Genomic DNA, 21,621 nt, shown 5'->3' with positions numbered 1-21,621 from the left:
CAATAAATTATTGCATAAACTTATATACTATGGCCTAAATTCAAACATAGTGGCATGGATCCGAGACTGGCTCTCGGGTCGAACATTCAGGGTCATCGTTAATGGTTGTCTTTCTCAGCCGACTCAGGTGACCTCGGGTGTGCCTCAGGGTTCAGTGCTCGGACCACTACTTTTTCTCATTTACATCAATGACCTGCCAGATGCTTTAAACTGTCCATCAACATCTATACGCTTATTTGCCGATGATGCCATCCTTTACAGGCCTGTTAGTTGCGTGTCCGACAGCCAAGCTTTGCAGGACCAGAGTTGCTGCGTGGGCCGGATCTTGGCAGCTAAAGTTTAATGTAGCTAAATGCAGATCCACGTCAATGGAGCCGGTTAAATTTTTGCATACATACAGTTATGGAGGCACTCCGCTTATTTCATCCCATTCCTTTGTGTACCTGGGCATACAGGTTTCTAAATCACTCAATTTTAGTGATCATATAAATTTTATTATGTGTAAGGCTAATGCCACCCTTTACATGCTTATGCGAACTCTCAAAGGAACTTCCCATGCTGTTAAGAGAACGGCTTATTTTAGTGTATGTCGTCCTTTACTGGAGTATGCTTCAGAGGTGTGGAATCCACATTTTATGTACATCATTAGGGATTTAGAAGCCATAAACAGAAGAGCGTTCAGATGGGCAAACGGTTTTAGAAAGTATGACAGTATTACATCTTCAATGGAAAACATGTCTTGGCACACTCTTGAAGAGAGAAGATGCACTAAGGATAAAAACACTTTACTGAAAATTTTAAATCAAGACCTTATGGTCGATTTTAAAAAGTTTACACTGTGCAACTCCGCCTATTTTACTCGTGGGTCTAATATTAGGCACACTATTAATACAGATGCCATGAAGTTCTCATTTTTTAACCGAGTCATGAAGTTTTGATATTTATGGAACAAGCTCAATAGCAGATTTTATTTAACTCTCGATTTTACAAGAATATCTGATCTCTTTATCGTTATAGTCGCATCTTATCTCTAAAGGCTTATCGGGCCACAAGAGATATTTTATCGAGATAGATAGATAACTAGTTTTATATACCGTGATTATAAAACCAACCAACTAGTCGGTCTATTCTCATCCTGCTGTAATGTAACCCACAAGTGCCCATTGTAACTTGTTTATTAGTGATTCTTGTCATTTATGTAATACTTTGTTTGGTATGGTATTCAGTTTTATGATATGACAGCATTCCTAATTTCATTGTGAACCAAACTCACCCATAAAAACGTATAGGATATAACAATAATAAGTAACCTAATAAATATCTTACAGCAAAGCCATTTATATATACCGCTTGTTAGATGGGAAAACTAATTATTAACAACGCAGGCCATTGGTCATTGAGTAGTTTTAAGTTACCAATAGTATATTATTTAACAAAATAAAGACGAGAAAACAAGGGCGTGCCGTACAGCTCAATATTTCTCCGACATCGAGTCGTCGTCTACCTCGTTCTCGAACACATTCGCTTGTTCTCGACCAGACAATATAAACATTTCGGGCGAGACGTAATAGTTCTCAGGTCGAGATTACGAAGTTTTTAAATGGCGGCGACCAGCCACCATAGTTTTGTATGGCGTTTGCATAGTACCTCGAGGTATTGTACCTCGAATACGCAACACGTGTGTATCATTTCGAAGCAAATGGGAAACTGTTTGAATGCGTAGAGCTCGTATTCGGGTCTTTTAGTCACGTTACACCCACGTGATATTTCCGCCAAAGCATATGTTAGTCTTTCTTGACAAAACTTCTTAATTTGGCAGTAACACTTTTTTGTGCTTATTGAATTTTTTGCTGTGGCCTATTTGTTGTTTGTGCTATTTGTGTTGTATAAAAACATTAAAGAGTGAGCTCGACCATATAGATAACACGTATGTATTTTTTACCAAACATCACATCCAAACTAAGACAGACTTCAAGACAATATGTTTTATTCTTAATTTAACCCAAATTTTTGCGGCTCGAGCTGTTGCAAAGTTTGTCAGTATAACTGGAAACGCGAAAGTTTTATACCGAGTTCAATATCCTTGTAACATTAGGTGATGTTATATAATGTTTAATGGAACGCGTGTGGTAAAGCTCTTTAGCATAAAACACACTACTTAAATGTGCACGGGCTTAATAAATCTGCTAGCTAATACCGTAATATCTGCAGAACCTTTTAAAATTATTGTGTATTCATCGAATAGAGTTATACATACATTGATCACCTGAAGACAACTTTTATGTTTGATCAACTTTCTTACTTGAATGTCTCATGAATCTTCTTACCAGCTTTCTGTCACCGGAACTTGAAAATGACTCACAAAATTAACTGGGGAAATTTTCACTTGAGAAACAGTCTTTTTCTTTTGGAATCGTTCTACAATATATTTCCATACTGCTTATTCTTCTTTTATTTATGTTTTAGTGCTCCAGGTGTTCAATGTACGATTTATGTGTCATGTTAGTGAGCAAGAACAAATAAAGCACATCACAAATTTGTGTACAATTTCATGATGGTTATGTAATCATATTGATTTATTCATGCGTTTGATTCTTATCTCTCCATTCTATTTTTGTATTGATGCATCCAGCCAATGATTGCATTCGTTGAGGTAAATGTTTTTTTTACATTAGGTAGGCTTGCTGGGCTTTATTTGTTATAGTTGCAGGCATGTGTGAGGCAGGTTTTGGTGCAATGGCAGTTTTTTACCGAAGTATTGTAAGTTGAATTTCAATACTACTTTGTTGCTGCTTGCTAAATGTTTTTCCATTATCATTAATACTAATTTTGGTATCTACATTTATATACTACTGAAACACTATATTTACACTATATAAATTCATTATTCAATTATGTATATATATAATTTTTTGATATAAATAAAAACGAATATACATCATAACTCTCAATATTTGTTAATGTTGATTTTAACTTGTTTTTGTCTTCAATGTTGCTTTAAAGATCAAAACACATTGGGACAGTGTCTGCTTTTCACCTATTCCGATGAAAAAAGTTTTCAGCGATGTCAAGTTGTGTGATAAGTGATAACTTTAGGCATTGTTTGTTCAGCTGGGAATAGAGGGAAGACTGCCTAAAAATTTCAAGCGCGTTATCTATTATAGTAGTCAGTTGCAGGCAGGATTTATTCTCTGTCTATAAGCCTTTTCTCTGTTCATAAATGTGCGTGTTTTACATGTATAACTCACTATTGTAGATGGCAGATTATATGGTCAAGCGAAAGTTGAAGGCAGTAACAAAAGACATTAATTTTGGTTATGAATTCTCACATTTCCTGAATTTTCCACAGCAACTAGCTTCACGTTGGGAAGATCATCAAACTATCGGGTAGGCTTCTCTTACATTATATTCTAATAGACATATTGTTGTAACTGTTGGAAGAAAGCCGCTGTGGTTCAGGGCTCCGACATGTGATTAGTAGGTATGAGTCACACAGGGGCCATTGGGTGCTGTTAGGGAGGGTATCCAACCACAATTGCTCTAGCGCTATGTGATTGCAAAGTCCATAAACTTTCATAAAAAGATCATAAGTGCCTTTGCTATAGGTCTGTTTGAGTTTAATCATTCCTGAGTTTTATCGTTGTCTTTGCTCAGGCATAGATTGTCAGTTATGGGTTTAATAAGGCCTAATGGCAGTTTGTCAGTTATCTATGACATTTTCAAAGTGTTTTATTGTCCGATGCCAAGAGTTGTAAAATAATAAGACTTGAGGCCTATATTATATAGAGCGAATGCATTATGTAAGTGTCATGATAGATGGCTACAAGAGCAGCAATGCAGATCCTCTTGTCTTCCTTAGTGCCTGTAGTTTGTTTATGTGATTAAAATTCTGTTATTAAGGTCCTTGCTTATCCAAAGAATAGTTTTTTGAGGAGCTTGTTTTGTTTCTGAATTATGTGCTCTTCATAATATCACCTCAATGTATGAGCTTTCCAACTCATGTACAATTTGAGCAAGCATTTCACTCTACACCCATTGTAACCTTTAACATGTGACACGCAAACATTCTAACAATGTTGCAGTTTATGATTGAATGTGAAGAGGAGATACTTTTTGTATAAATAATCAATATAATAATATAATATTAATATATATAATTACAATATTCAACAGCGAAAATCCTAGGGAAAATCTGCAATAAGGATTCACAAACAAATCAACCATACAAAAATGAATTTTGTATGTTTATTCTCCCTGCTAACTGATATAAATTTAGACCTTTGAATTTTTGCAAATAATGTACTAATGTAATAACTATGATAATTCTTTTTTTTCAAATGTTTATAGTGTAAGTAGATTCACCATAACGAGTGCTTAGACCACTTGGTCCTGTTTAATAAATTTGCTTCTTTGTCATAGAACATTCTAGAACTTAAAATCCAAAAAGAGTGATACTTGTTCACATAATAATGGTAAAAAGGCTCGCTATACAGGTTTGGACTTGGTACAAGGCCCAGCATGTTGGTGCTTGTCTCAAACATTTTTGTATCACTCATATCTCATCGGCTAAATCAGTTGTCGATAAATAGTCTTTTTTGGTAATTAAAAGTTTTCAAGTACAATTTGCCTGTCATTGTAATAAGAGGCTTTATCATTTTAAGATAAATACTTGTAATGTTCTCAAAACTGTATGTGGAAAACAATTTTATTGGTCAGTGTAGAATTAGCGTAAGACTTTAAAAATGTCAATTTCGTACGTATAACAATTTGTCATTAGTAATTATCAACAAATGATGTTTGTTCAGGAATGTTCAAATGCCTAAACAAAAATAAGAAGACACTCATCGGGAATTATTGAATAAGATGAACAGATTTGTTTTAAGAATTGGTAATTAACAGTATTGCGGGTAGTTGGGATAGTGAATTGAAGGTTGTAGTGACAGAAAGTTCATAATCTGACAGGCGATACGAAGAAAAAAGTCGACACGAGTGATTGCCTTGTGTAGAATCCTTGACATTCACTTTGACATTGCCTTCAGACATCTACCTTCTTAGTCAGCCCTAGACAGACATCTACCTTCTTAGTCAGCCCTAGACTTCTTAGTCAGCCCTAGACTTCTTAGTCAGCCCTAGACTTCTGAATTGTTCAAAGATGAACTTCGACGATTTTTAATAGATTTCATCAGAAATTATCAGTATTTTTTTACTATTTGCGATTGTTTTGGATGTTCGAGGTGATCTGACTGCCAGGATGTTTCAAGATTAAAATTGCCAAAACTTGATCACGGTTGAAACGCTCAGAAGAAAAATATGTGCAAAATGACATCACTAGTTGCTATCATTGCTATAGTTGATATTGGCTATTGTGTTGAAGTTGCAGCTTAGGTCGTCTCTATTCTGTCCGATCTCTTTACAACTATAGACATCATAATCACATTTTCACGTGCTTTTTACCCACTATCAATTTTTATCGATTTTCATTTTGAAACATCAAAAGCTCACCTCAAAAATAGAAAACAACCGCAAATGATAGAAAAATACCGATGCTTTCTGATAAAATCTACTGAAGTTTTTTTCAATTTCATCTTTAATTGGCAGCATTACAATACAATCGGCAGCATTACAATACAATCGGCAGCATTACAATACAATCGGCAGCATTACAATACAATCGGCAGCATTACAATACAATCGGCAGCATTACAATACAATCGGCAGCATTACAATACAATCGGCAGCATTACAATACAATCGGCAGCATTACAATACAATCGGCAGCATTACAATACAATCGGCAGCATTACAATACAATCGGCAGCATTACAATACAATCGGCAGCATTACAATACAATCGGCAGCATTACAATACAATCGGCAGCATTACAATACAATCGGCAGCATTACAATACAATCGGCAGCATTACAATACAATCGGCAGCATTACAATACAATCGGCAGCATTACAATACAATCGGCAGCATTACAATACAATCGGCAGCATTACAATACAATCGGCAGCATTCCAATACAATCGGCAGCATTACAATACAATCGGCAGCATTACAATACAATCGGCAGCATTACAATACAGAAGTGACCAGATACGGCAGACCAACTTGTTGTTGACCAGCTCGTAGAGTTGTTGATCTACAATAAACTTTGCTGCCAAAATTATAGTAACAGATAACAGCTTGTTAATCTTCAGCGGAATCATTCGCAGGCATAGTTAACATTAGCGCTTATGGTCTAGTGATATCAGAATTGCTAATCAAAATGCTGGTATTATGATACATCTACTGTTTGAGAATAACTAGCTATTTATTATAGGCTCTCTGGGTTACCAGCATTGCCGCTGAACTCTGCATCCCATGCGCACGGTTGGTCTTGTGTTTTGTTGATATTTGTATCTCTGTTAACATTTAGTACATTTCTGTGAAAGGCCTTGCTCATTAGAGGGTAGATTTTCTAAACAGTAGGTATTGAGCCGTATTTGTTGAAGGAAGTTCATCTCTCAGCTGTTATGTATGTTTATCTTCATTAGACAGAATCTATACCTTTAGGTATGTGGCCATATTTCTTTAATGTACGCTTATATGAAAATGTGCATGCATAGACATTCCATATTGATTGCGAACATTATGAAGAGCTTTTTATTTGGTATGCGAGTAATTCTGTTGTCCAATATAAGACAGCTGGAGTTGTCGCACCAGGCTTTATCTATTGTAATTATCATCGATAGCTCTATGTAATAGAATGAGGTTGGGTATTAGTGAGTATGTCTGCATTGTGTTTTAAATTTAAGTTTGGTGCCTTTCTTTCTCTATTCTTGCATTGTCTTAATAAGTCATTCAGTGTTGTTATCAACAAAAGTTATCAGAATATGTGAATAGCATGAAAGCTGTGCCATGTTTTAGTCAGGTGCTAGTTATTCGAATATTAATTTGAATTTAGATCATTTAATTATCAAAATACAGTGGACCCTTGCCATATGATTTTAATTCGTTCCAGTGTTGGCATCGGGAGATGAAAATTTTGCATAGATTGGTATAAAAACCCATAATAAATATCTAATGCACACCAACCAGTAAAAATCATCAAAATTTTATGTACATGTTAAAAAATAGTAACATGGTAATAAATAGTAACAAAATAAAATGTTAACTTTAGTAACTATAGTTACCTACAGAAACTTTAGTGTATTTAGTCGTTATGATCTGCAATAAAATGTAACGTTACTATGTAACATGTGCAGTGCGTACTATAGGAAGTTCTTGCTTTCGAGGTAGACATACAATATAATATAAATGTTGAATTTATTTTACTAAACTACATACTTAAAGCTAAGCTTTAGTAGTTTTAGTTATTTTACTGAACTTCAACTTTTTCATCGCTAAAATGCTGCCACCTATTTATTTTCAGTTTCATTCTCACAATGACTAATAAAAAATTAATGCCCAACTGAGCGAGATCGAGCATTGTATCTCTTTCAATCGTTGTTAGAGCGATTTCGGCGATTGGCATATCAGCATATTTGCTATTCCGATGTAATCACCGACTGCTAAATTAGAATTTCAAAAAGATTGCTGATTTCGTATGGCAAGAAACATTTCATATGGAGAGAGTGAAAAATCAGCATGTTTTACATTGCAGGGCGAAAAAAAATCATATAATAGGGTCGTTGTAACCTGAGGGTATGTTGTACATACATTTATTCATGCGTATGTTTAGCATAGAACATCCACATTTTATCGTCGTAATAAGTTGATCTTAAGGAATGAGAAAACCTTCTGTAAGTTTTAGTTGGCAATCAATGTATCATTTGGTAGATTACAATTCGCAGTTTCACCCTCTAATAACTTTCAAAGACCTAATGGATATTTCAAAGATCTAATGCATATTTCAAAGACCTAATGCATATTTCAAAGACCTAATGCATATTTTAAAGACCTAATGCATATTTCAAAGACCTAATGCATATTTCAAAGACCTAATGCATATCTCAAAAACCTTATGCATATTTCAAAGACCTAATGCATATTTCAAAGACCTAATGCATATTTCAAAGACCTAATGCATATCTCAAAGACCTAATGCATATTTTAAAGACCTAATGCATATTTCAAAGACCTAATGCATATTTCAAAGACCTAACGCATATTTCAAAGACCTAATGGATATTTCAAAGACCTAATGCATATTTCAAAGACCTAATGCATATTTCAAAGACCTAATGCATATTTCAAAGACCTAATGCATATCTCAAAGACCTAATGCATATTTTAAAGACCTAATGCATATTTCAAAGACCTAATGCATACCTCAAAGACCTAATGCATATTTCAAGGACCTAATGCATATCTCAAAGACCTAATGCATATTTTAAAGACCTAATGCATATTTCAAAGACCTAATGCATATTTCAAAGACCTAATGCATATTTCAAAGACCTAATGCATATTTCAAAGACCTAATGCATATTTCAAAGACCTAATGCATATCTCAAAGACCTAATGCATATTTTAAAGACCTAATGCATATTTCAAAGACCTAATGCATATTTCAAAGACCTAATGCATATTTCAAGGACCTAATGCATATTTCAAAGATCTAATGCATATTTCAAAGACCTAATGCATATTTCAAAGACCTAATGCATATTTTGTTACTTTAAAAGGTCTGTATAATGGGGATGACTCCATTTTTAAAGAATGAAATTAATTGTAAATGCAACTGATATCGAGGATGAGAAAATGTAAATCGTATTAAAATATCATTCAGATATATTGATCACATTATGCAGATAATATCAGTTATTGTTGACTTATATATATCACACAGGAATTGTCTCTGTCACATACTCGCTGCACCTGTACAAGGTGCTGCCGGGCTCGCCCTCATCCATCTCTACGCCGGTTACTACACAGCCCTTGTCTGCTCACTCATACTCAGTGCCTGGTGCATAGCTAATGATCGGAAATATGGGGTGAGTAGTTATCTGTATTTATGCATACATATGCTAGTAACTAACAATGCTAACTTGTCTACAAAATTTGTATAGCACTCACGGTGTTGTTTGTGCTTTGTCACGGTTGTTCGCCTTTCGAGACATGGTTTTGCAGCGGTACGAAAATATTGATAATAATGAAAATACAGAAATTCTTTGCTACTGCATGGTTCAGCTCTCATGGCTTCAGTACTTCATGGGGTAAAATCTAATCATTAAAAATTAAAAGATAAGAAAAACAGATAAAGAAAAGCAAGGAAATTCATAAATACACAAATTTCTCTCCTGATTAGGCCCAGTGAAGTCCCTCCACAAGCATTATTGTGATAGCAGTCATCACGGTTTCCTGATGTGTTTTATGAACAACGCTTGTGACCCCTTCATCATGCCTCTTCGACATTCTCAACCCTCAAAATCGTCTGATGAACATAAAAAGGAAAATGCTTTCGATTAATTAAGGAGCAGCTTCGTTAAGAATGAGTTTATTAATTTCTATTTTGAGGATTTTCACTATCCTGAGTGTGCTGGTCGATCGCGGTTATTCACGAAAAGTGAGGGCTTACTGCAGCACTCTATGAATTTGCTATCTCATAAAAATATCACTTTGTAAGCTGGTCACGCCTGCTGTTACTCACACTACGGTATGATCACACACATATGGAGTCAGAAGGACACAAACCTTTGCCATCAAAGTATCAACTGAGCCTCTCGGTTAAAAATACAATGCTCTGAAAATTCCACTCTATAAAAATATTACTTTCCAAGCTGTTCAAGTCTGCTGACTAGTGATATGTAACAGAGTTTAACAACTGCCTGTTTGCAGACTGAAGTCTGTTGCAATCGCTCAAGTAAATGTAATGGATTTCTTTCATCAAGCGCACATTGGCACTTCTTCGTGTTGAAATGAAGCAGTGCCTAAAGGAGCTATGATTTAATTGGGTGCAGCTATTTGCATCTGGTTATATTCTAACAGCTGGGCAGTCAGGACTATCTCCTGTTCATCATTAACTCATTCTATCTAATTTATTTCCTTTCAGAGTTGAATTATATTTTGATACTAAAATGCTAATGTCATTCACTATGTTTCCATGTGGATGATGTGTATTTGGAGTTGTGCACACGTTGAGTTATACTGCGATAAGTGTTTCAATGGACATTCACAGCGCTCGAGAGATTAACGCGGGCGCTTTATTAAAAATAAAGGAATTCTATGCCAGAGGTGATACCAGCTCATTCAGAACTGCTCACAGGGAAATAGAAATGACTGAAAATTGGAAATTGTTTAAAATGGAACAGCTTGCGCGGCATTTTTGCGCATCGTTTGCAAGTGTCGTTTCCACCTTTCGCAAACATGAAACATTCAATAGAAATTTGCAGTTACAAAACTCGCTTGACTTGCGGGTTTTTGCCATTTCTACTTTGCGGAAACCTAGTGATTCTTACATGGGTACTCAGTTATGTCTCCAAATAATTACCTTTTTCTTTATTACGATAGATTTATGAAATCTGATAAACCAATTGACCAATAACAGAAATCCTACTGAAATCTGATAAACCAATTGACCAATAATAGAAATCCTACTGAAATCTGACATACCAATTGACCAATAAAAGTAGTCCTACTGAAATTTCTCTAACCAATGCCAGGTCTGATATTTCAAAGCCACTTTATTTTTGTTCGTGAAAAATACATATATTACAGTTGCATCTAGTTGTACATTGAAAGGCAACAGATAAAATTATAGGAAGGGTGAATTACTCACCTCGTGATTGAGAAGTTTAGGAAAATGGGTTGAACAGAGCCTAAAACTGAACCTAAATATTTATGTTGTGTCACTCTAAGGCTTCATTATCTTGGTGCCTGAGGCTAATGGTTGTTCTTTATTCCAATACCACATTTTTGAAAAAAAAAACTGGTTTTATGTACATAACCTGAATTACTTCTGCTGAAACTTTGTAAGCATTAATATTGCTATTTCCTAATGCTTTTATAAATGCACTAAATAGGATAATAATATTTCGATTAGAAAGATACTTCATCCATCTAGGAATATTTCCAAAATAAGTGTAAAAACAATCTTACCTATAGTCTCTACAGAGCTCCTCTCGTGCTCTGAATGTGGTAATCACAACTGATCACAGGATTTCACAATGGCTATATTGCTGTTACCACAAATATTCACAGGATCTCACATTGGCTATTTTGCTGTTACCACAAATATTCACAGGATCTCACATTGGCTGTATTGCTGTTACCGCAAATATTCACAGGATCTCACATTGGCTATATTGCTGTTACCACAAATATTCACAGGTAGTCATGTCGTCTTCTTTATTTTAATCACAAATTTTTGCCGATAATAATTATAATCCGCTAAACCTCTGAGTTATGTCTAGAATATATAAAGAAAATCCTTCTACTGACCTTGACATTTGTAAGAAAACTTCAAAATACATTTACTTTATTTGCAACCGTCTGTTGAAGCAATATTTGAGTAATAATTTACAAAAGAACAGCACTCATCTTATGTTTAAAATTGTTACGTTTTTTGCTGGCAGTATAATTTATAAAAAATTATTTCTGTCTCAGTTTGTCAAGGCACCTAGTCAAATAAAATTCAGAATCGATTGATGATTGAATTGTCCAACTTCATTTAGTCAATTGTATATTCGTCAGTCTTCTAGAAGTAGGTAAGATTTATGAAGAGCAAAAGCATTTTTCTGGGTTTTAGTGATTTTCATAGAGGCGCTAAGCAGTTGAAGTACAATAGCTTTTCATAGAGTGATACCGCGGGAGTATTTCTACTTTCATTGACAAATCATGAGAAACGCAAAATGATTGAAGTTATTATTACACACTTGTAGTTTAGTTGTGTGTGAGTTGTCTCTAAATGGCCTATAATAATTAGGAGACAGTCTCATGGAAAAAATCACTTTTTATTATCGTTGTTTAGTGACATTCTTTTGAGAGCCACTGTATTAGCTTTTAGCCAAGTATTCATTCCATTTACATTCCGCGAAGGTCATTTAGGCTGGTTTCTATTTATAAACATGTTAGGTTGTTATAACACTGCGTTAAGCTTTCAGTAGCTGAGATGTACGCTGTATATGTCACTCAGTCAGGTAGACTGGCAGCTGTCAAGTAATTTGAGCATTTTCAACTGTTAGTAACAAAATCATACTCTTGTCACAAAATACAACATCAAAGTGTTAGCATTTATTTCAGTTTAGTAAAGGCAATTTACATATAGGTAGCTCCATTGCAACAGTAGATGTTTCAACTTCAAAATTTGTAGGTATTACAATAGATAATACACTAAACAGGTCAAGACACATAGAACTATTGAGAAAACAACTGCGACAAAGTTTGGGACCTATTTACCAGGCCTCATTGATCTTACCAGGAATGCCTCTTTTGCTTTTATATAATGCTCTAATTAACCGTAAAATAGTTTATTACTTGGAGGCATGGAGAGATGCTCCAATGAGCTACTTAAACAAGATTTTGATCATCCAGAAGCGATTGCTTAGAATAATATATCATAAAAACTCTTATTTTCCATCAACATCTTCTTTTAAAAGATCTCGTGTTTTGCCTATCCAACAACTATACGCACTGAGCACATGTCTTTTAGCCTTCACACAATTTAAATCCCAAACTAACTTGCTAACACATTACAACACTTCTTATTCCTTATTTCCATTACCTCTTCCACCCTCCTCCTCTTCTACTGGTGGTCATAGACGGGTTGCTTATCGAGTGTCATCAGCATAGAATTCCTTGCCAATTTGGCTGAGGAAAATTAATAGTCGTCATGGTTTTAGGGCTGCTTTGAAGCAGGACTTGCTGGACTCTCTGGAATAAACTTGTTCTGATTTCTTCTGCTTAGACAATCATGTTTCTTCATTAACCATCTTCATTAACAATTTCATATGTTAACTTGGGCGACACGCCTTGAATAGCCATGCTACTGCGCTTATGGGCCCTCGTTGTGCCTTAATCTTTTTATCATCTTGTCATTTTATGATTTAACGTAGAATAAAACATAACATGTTTATCGTACCAATATAATTTGAAAAAGTTGCTAAATGAGCTTGTTACGATTCAACAACATGAGATTTTATCCGCTGGAGTCCTAACCAAACGAGTACTAATAGCAATTTTCACCACTTTTCTATGTTGAATATTTTTAAGACAGCTCTAAGTATATCTTCTCTCCTTGGTTTTAAGATAATGCCACTAATTCTCTCCATTCGTCTCATAATAAAATTCATCTGAATTCTATATTGAGACGATATAATTCTATAACCCAGTGTTTATAGAATTCACCTGAATTCTATAAACACTGGGTTTATGGAATCACATACATTGAAACTATCATGATACAAAGACCAACTGTCCAGCAGTGAGTTTGACCTTGATGTTGTGATGCTGAAACTATAATTATGATGGTATCTCTGCATAAACAATGTAGGCTATATTGAATATGTCAACACTATGTCAAGCTGTATTGACAGGAACTAACCTGCATGCCATCGTAACACACAGTTTGCAACCATTTTTCATACTCGCATGCCCATTCTATCATCCATCTTTTTTGTGACTTTTAAAGGCAGAAAAAACTTTTCTTTTTTTGTTGAAATCTAAAAGCTTTGAACCTCTGAGTTTTGTGTCAAGTTTGGTAGATAGATATAAAAGAAACACTTTCTCCATAGTTACAATAGGTCTGCAACATCTTGTGTATATTGGGTTAAATTGGAATTTGAATTGACTTTTCCATTACGTTCTGGCCCCACAGATGCTACACCGTGTAACATAAAAGGGAGTTGCATTGATTACTATGTTGTGTCAGTAAACAACTGTCACTAAACATCACAGAGGTGTTCATAATTCCTCAGTTGCACATGCCGGGTGCCTTTAGAATGTCTCTCTCTCTCTCTTTTGCTCCTTAATCAATTCATGCTATGATTTACACAAATCACATTGTTTAGTTAGATCAAATCTATAAAAAGCTTTTCAAGTAGTGCCTTATTTTTTCTTCATAAAAGTATATGCTACCTATCATAGTTGGAAAGTCATTTCATTTTTTCTTCAAACGCAGATGATTTTAGCTTGCTGTTGGATATGGACATGTTTAATTATGTGTGTAGCTTTTCTCCTTAAGTTGGTTATGTGTTGTCAAATGAGGATCAATGTTTAGCCACTAAATGTCATTGTATAACCTATGAAAGCCATAAATCATAAGCATGCGGGTAGATAAGCGCGTTTGCTTGTTGTCTGCAGAGTAGACTAACGCTGATAGTAAAGAAAGATGAAAGAGTTTAGAGATGTAGAAGTTTATGTGAAGGAGGGTGTGTACATGTGCATTCTGAGACCTTGAAGCATGCAATGAACTGAACGTGTGAGAGGAAACTAGAGAAAAATACTCAGGTGGCGACCTGATGACTGGGTCCTAAAGATGTTGCTAACAATTTTCTATTACAAAATATGAAAGGTTGTCTTCTCCTGTATTTTATACCTGCATATTATTATTTTGTTGCTTTGTTGATTTTTTCCGCTGTTTTTGAAGCAAGAGATCTGTAAGTTAGCTCACATGTTACCATCTCATTCAGCACATCTTCTGTCTAATGATATATAAATTGGCCGGCTTCACTAAATTCTTTTATTCCATAACAGTGGAGAAAGAATGGTTTGGTAAAATAATTTCTAAATCACCCCTAAAATACTGGAAATTGTGGGCTATAAGAACAAACAAATAATGTTAATATGTTTTGTGACTTGCTATGAACATCATAGGGAGAATTGAAACCTTATCATCACAGTAGCTTTGGTCCTCTGTAGACCAAAATATTATTTTGGTCTCGACAGAGGACATATTCCCATCAGGCACCACGAAAAAATACAAGGAGGGTGTGTGATCAATGCTCCTTTGTATTCATTGAAGCTTAGAGTAGGGATGCTCTTCTTAAATGTGCACAAAATGAAAGCGTTGACTAAGGCTATTTCGGAGCTATTTAAAAAAAATTCATTTCTAGACCAAATACCTACTAAGAAACTTTTGAAGCTAAAAGCATCTGTAATCGACGACAGTTGGATAAGGGTAACTTCTCAGTCAGATCGGTTGATCAAAAACTTTACTAAAATGCTTTTGATTGGTTGAAACAGAATCAGAAACTCCCGGGTATTTCGCATAACAAAATTCATGTCGATTGTATTAATCGTTTCATAGCAATAAGAAAAATTGAACGAGATACTTGGCCTGGCAGTTTAACCTTCGTTTTCGATAGCCAATTTTGGAAAAATAATTAAACCACTCGATTTGTCGATATAAGGTTTCAAATAGGTTGTATCTCGTAGAATATTTGGTGGAGACCACAGTTAAAACAAATTATTTAGCTACAGTTAGTTGTTGCCATGCAACAAAAAAATGAACTGCCTGTCGTCAGAGAGCGGCCTGATGCGGCTTGCCGACTTTAAAGAATTAATGCTTGCCCAAACCAATATTTTTAAAGCAATGGTTTTATTACTACGGAAAACAATTTATCATACCGTAATTATAACAAAGAAAATGTAAAAATATCACAGTATTAAAAAAGGAAACTACAAATATCGCTACTATGACAAAGAAAAACTGTCACTATCACAGATTTTCTAGATGTTTTTTATTTCTAGTACTCTAGTACTCTGGTATTGCGGTGCGCTGTGATAGGTCGTCAGGTGAGAGGTCGTCAGGTCTGGCAATAAAGCACAGAGAATAAGTATAATCACACTAATTCATTTATCTCTGTTGTTAGTGATTAACACAAGTGGTAGAGTGCTGCCCTGCCATACCAAATGCTGAGAGTTCAAATCCTGCAAGATGCACTCTTTTTTTAGCCTCCAACCATGGCTTCACATAGATAAACATGGCTCTTGTTATAGCAAAGTGTTTAGCTATATTCATTTCATCGACATATTATGAGATCATAAAATATTTTATCGGTAGTTCCTCGCTACATCATTGGTTAGATTTTCTAAGAACAAGTTAAAGAAAATCTAACTTATTTCTCATCGTTAGGTATCAGGAAGCAGCTCAACAGTTGGCAGCACATTTTACAGGCTGCCAAATGTTTACTGTTTTATTAGAAAGCCTAGGTACTGTTTACATTCGTAAGACATGTTTGTACATCACTTTTTACAGACGATCTACTCAGTATACAGCATATCTACGACTCTGCTGCAGCTCACCTTCCTCTCACAAATAGATCTTGACACGCTGCTCTGCACTATAGCTTTAACCGTCTTTATCCAGCTTGGTATAGGGCACGGTCTGTTCGAGCGCCGTCTGCCAAATGGTAGGTTAAGCCTAAGGACCTTATGGCAACAGTGTCTGTGTGTACTAGTCTATGCACTAGTGTTACATGCTACGAAGTTTTGTCGTATTTTTCATCTACGTAGCATGTAAATGGTTCAAAACGTCGAATCTTTAAATCTTCGAAGCGATTCAAACCTCCATTTCAAGGGGGGTATTTTGGAAAACATCGTAGCAACAATGAAGTGCTGGGTATCATGTAAGCATTGATATTCGTGTTATTACACAAATCGGAGGTTGGATTTTCATCGTTTTCATTAGTGACGTTCTTACAGCATCTCTGTTTTTAATGCACATGTTTTAAATATATTGTTTTCAAAATAAAATATATATTCACTCCAAAATTTAAAAAAAGTTTTTTTTTGACATTAACGTTTAACCCTAGACGCATTTTAAGAGTGCCAGCCGCGATATAAAGTATACATCCCTTTGTAGATAAAAGCGCAGCAGACTAATATATACAAAACGCGTAGTTGTAGGACAATTTCTTTGAACAGGTAAACTCATCAGCTACGAATAATTGCGTGTGGTGCGACCACTCCCGCGGATCATGTAAATATGTTCTTCTCATTCCTATGATCAAAACCACAACTTCGAAGCTCAAAAATTTGTAGCGTGTAACACTAGTGTTTGTAACTATAATAGTTGGTAGTCATGGTCTGTAATGATGCAATAGAGCTTCATGATTTCCAAAAAATCACCAGACGGTTCGATATTGCAAATAGATAATTCGCGATATATCACAATATTATTATTATGACAGAAAGTTGTAAATCTTTGTTAATATTTTTGTATATTTTAACTTTATAAAAACTTTATGTCTGTGTTAAATGAGAAGCATTTATTTCATGAACTCTCGTGTGAGTGCATGAGTTTTAGTTCTAGTATCGCCCAATCTGAAGATCGTCAGCTGTGAGATAAATTGCCACTAAACAATTACATGTATATCGTTCATACAATTAGCGATATCTCTTAGAATGGCGGCGGTTTTCAAATCGTGTACCTTAAAATTGCCACCAAACAATTAAATTGCCACATCGCGAAGCTTTATGTTGCAATCGTTTTTTCGTGACGTCATTTTATCGTTGTTGGCCATCTTTATAGACAATTTTATCGTTAAAAACACGAAGCTTTTGCAATTAATTTTTGAAAACGATGCTTTGCTTTGTAATTTTTTTATTATGGTATCAAAACAACACTAAAAAGTACTGTTAAATAAAAGACAAATGATCGTTTTCTACAAATATGGCGGCTTTTTCGTGAATGAGCGCATGTGCAAACGACTTGATGACGTAAAAAAAAACGATGGATTTAGTACCACCTACTAGCAGCACCTTCAGACAAAACAAGTGCTCGAGCAATAGTGATTTGTTTTAACCTGTGTTGCCAACAAAATATATGTTTGTCACTCTGAATTAAAAGCCTCCCATGTTTTTGAATTGGATTTATAAATTGTCCATGCTCGTCAGTTGTATGTGTTTTAAACTCTGAGTAGCATTAAAAGCTGGTAACACTTCTAAATAATTTAATTTGTAATGAAATACATCATGGTGTGAGTATATATATGCACAGGCTTGTAATAACCTGTTATAAATTCCAAATTAAGTATTTAGAAAGCTGATAGACTGATGATTATTATGATGTGAATGGTCAAAGTGGTTGGTCACATGGTCAGAGTGGTTGGTCACATGGTCAGAGTGGTCACATGGTCAGAGTGGTCGGTCACATGGTCAGAGTGGTCGGTCACATGGTCAGAGTGGTCACATGGTCAGAGTGGTCGGTCACATGGTCAGAGTGGTCGGTCACATGGTCAGAGTGGTCACATGGTCAGAGTGCATGTTTGGAGTGATAAGAAACAATTGAACGCACCAGATGACATTCAAACTAGCATCACCTGGATTATAAAGTGATGATTTGATGTGATAGGCCTTTATATTCATATGTTTACATGTCTAATTGAAGTGTCACGCGAAAATCATATAGAAATTCAGATTTATATCAAAATTAAATTAAGAAATATTCTTTTCGTGTAAAAAATTATGATGACAATGCCTTTCTACTGCTGTTTATGCCTTACGCTATAATTCAAAATTGAAAATTATGCTGTTTTTATATTACTAGCTTTGCTAAGATGAGAGATTTTGTGTAGTGATGGAAATATTCATATAACAGACACCTTGCGCCGACTGTCTATAACGGTTGGCTAGCAAAGCCAAACCTTATCATAATTACAATCAGCTATCATAATTAACTTACAGAATAGCCAACTAGTGATATTGTATATAATATTCATATACAACAGATTATGATGTGATCTGTTAATAATGATTAGATCATTATTAACAGATCATACAGATTTGCGCTGATTGGCTCCTTGCTGCACAGCCCTAGCATTCCTAGCCTATAATAATTGGTCTAGCTTTCTTGTCAGCATTGAAGTTGAACATCTACCTGTACCACCAGATCATGCAGTCAATATTTTCCTCCCTCATTTTACCTCTTAATGTTTGCGCTGTCTATTTCATATAGCTTGGGTTCAGAAGTGGTCTTTTAAGATTTTTGTTATTGTTAGCAAGTTTGGTTACTCTTCAAGTATAATTGTGTAAGTATTCTTTCTTTGTTATTGAGTGTTGTCTTCCTTCGTTCAATTAGCTCCGGTTCAAGATTGGGCAACTCCGATAATTTGTTGTTTCTTGTACATAAATATCAGCAAATTTTCAGGCTCATTGGTTTTCATTGGTGATTGGACTTTTGGTATTTTTAATGATCATTTAATGGTCGTGTTAGCTTTTTGGCAAGTACAATCTTTATGTGTATTTGCCTGAATAAAAAATATGCCAAAAATTGGCAGTTATTACCCAAATTTTTACCCATGACAAGTGAGCCAGGCATGACAAGTTCTATTACTCTGCCGAAATTTGAGCTTGTTATCATTTGACAAACATCTCTTTAACATGAACGCTCTTCTCTATCCTTGAGCCCTTTTTAAAATAATATTCATAATAGAAAAATTCCATCCTTAGACATTAAATTCATTATTCAAAGTTGAAATGATTGTCGGACGAATGCTACAAAAATAGAACATAAAAAAAGCAGTTGGAGATGCTTTGGGAGCCTATGATTCGCTATAGTGAATCATTCTCGGGTAGGAATCGTAAGCCTAGTTGCACTAATATTCCATTTCTACCTTTTGTTAAGCTCGCCACTTTACTAACAATATGTCAACCAATGATTTGGTTCTTGCTTAGTGATAATTACCAATATGCTAGAGAGGTTTCATATATTGTACTATAATATTGAGGTTTTGAATGTTTTCAGATAAGTTTAGCTTCTTCATTGTAGAAACTGAAGGCATACATAAGGGTGACGGAAAATTATTTGCCGCCGTCGATATAGCCAATGAGGTCATCTTGGCTACTTTTCACTTCTACAGTCTTGCCATGGTCAGGCTTGGCTATAGACCAGACATTTACCCAGAGGTCCGGCAGGAACTGAATAGAATCCAGAATTTACTCGCTGACCAGGACCCTTAACAGCCCTCGTTGCCCTCAGTGGTGTCACTCTCCTACTCAACTATGTTAACCGCACTGCATTGGCTTCTAATATCAACACTTTTACTTATTGTGTATTTGAGATTATTTTATGGGTTAGGATGAAAATGAGCATTTCGATCGGTTGGAATGGGAGTAAATATCATTTATCTTCATTTATTGATCAAAGAAAAACAATCAAACTCGATGTTCTATGATTAAGAGTAATGATAACTCCCTTCTTATAATACTTTAAACAAAATATCTTACAAATGTTATCTAATTACATACAGGGATAACTTTTTAATCTTTAAACTCATCGGTGAAGTCTTTATTACCGATCAGCCTTCCAACTGTCCTTGACATCTCCGTAGTAAGTTACATATTTATTTTGGTTGTGTTTGTCGCCTAACGATATCATTTGTCTGGGAGAAATGAAGATTTTAATTATTCTATTATAGTCAACGTTGTGCATCAAAACACTCATAACTAAACCCTTTCCACAATATGCAACTTTTACTTCACATGATGCTTTTTTAGCCTTTTAATGTCTTATTATTGTTTGTATTAGCATAATTACTTATGTCAAACTAGCCTTGCTTCCCGCTCATTCTTGTAATGTCTTTCATTTTGCTCTATTTCAAGTTTTGGTGTTTATGCTAAGTTTTTGATAGACGAAAGAAGGCTTTTGTGTTGTGTCAAAAAAGCTTCTATTGGCCTGTGTCTTCGGGTTGCTCATTTCTCAAGTCTGTAGTAGCTCATTGTATGAAATGTAACTACACACTGTATGTATCTCATTGTATGGAAATGTAACTGCACAGTAGCAGCACTATCTTGTTTGCTAAGGTAAAACGACAGTTATTATATTGTCTGAATTCTGCTCCAAGACGGTCTTCTAAAACACACAAGATGCTGCTCCTTTGGGTGAACTCAATGGGAGAAAAGTGGAGTATGCTGCTAGTTTTTGGGTTATGACCTCGTTTTTGTGAATGTTAGTTATATATTTGGTGTAGGCATGTGCTCCTGTTATTTGGAATATTGTCCAAAGACCGCACAGAAAGCTTACACATATTCAAAAGCTGATCAAGTAGTCAATACTCGTGACTTTCCACAATGATAGATTATCTTTTATTCTTCTCCGCTACCAAGATGGTCGCTTGTTTCAATCACGGTGAATAGACAACAAACTAATGAGAAAGTTTGAACAATCGTGTCTTTTTTACTTGCAATCACATTTCCAGCAGTTGAAGGAGTGGAAATAATAATGCTACTTTATTACAAGAGAGAACAAGTCAATGTGTGTCACCCCTGGAACTTGTTGTTGATCATACGAACATGGATCTATGTTATTCACAAGGTTTGTTTAACACTCATTAGAGATTCCTTATAACAATTAATATATCATACTCTATGCGTTCGAAAATACATACAAATTCTTGCTATATTGAAATCGGTCTTTTTAAATATGATGAAGCTATTACTACAAAGAATATGCCGAGAATTAAACTACTTTGTTATTAATACGTTACAAAAGGTATAGAATTTATAATCTCTTTATATACTATTTGTGATGTTGTTAGATTTTTGTAGTTGAGTTTCTGTGCCCTGATGATCTGCATGCAAAAATTATTTAAAAAGCCATGTACTGTACAAATAAACTTGAAGTATATCATGAGAAAGTACTACAAAATTCTTTGACAGTTTTATAGCAATAACCATCTAAAGTCAATTGCAG

General features: G+C 35.0%; 1 protein-coding gene across 1 annotated transcript; it reads left to right on the top strand.

The window, feature by feature from the left end:
* Positions 1 to 1,824: 1,824 nt before the first annotated feature.
* LOC137387739 (uncharacterized) lies at positions 1,825 to 20,608 on the top strand. The gene is made up of 5 exons (XM_068074240.1): positions 1,825 to 1,927; positions 3,257 to 3,387; positions 8,839 to 8,983; positions 16,186 to 16,339; positions 19,699 to 20,608. The coding sequence occupies exons 2-5, from the start codon at positions 3,257 to 3,259 to the stop codon at positions 19,887 to 19,889; spliced, it is 621 nt and encodes a 206-aa protein (XP_067930341.1). The 5' UTR covers positions 1,825 to 1,927; the 3' UTR covers positions 19,890 to 20,608.
* Positions 20,609 to 21,621: the final 1,013 nt, after the last annotated feature.

This window comes from Watersipora subatra, chromosome 2 (assembly GCF_963576615.1).
Source record: "Watersipora subatra chromosome 2, tzWatSuba1.1, whole genome shotgun sequence".
Lineage (NCBI taxonomy): Eukaryota > Metazoa > Bryozoa > Gymnolaemata > Cheilostomatida > Watersiporidae > Watersipora > Watersipora subatra.
Note: the sequence above shows the minus strand (reverse complement) of the source record. Positions and strands in the feature narration are given on the sequence as shown.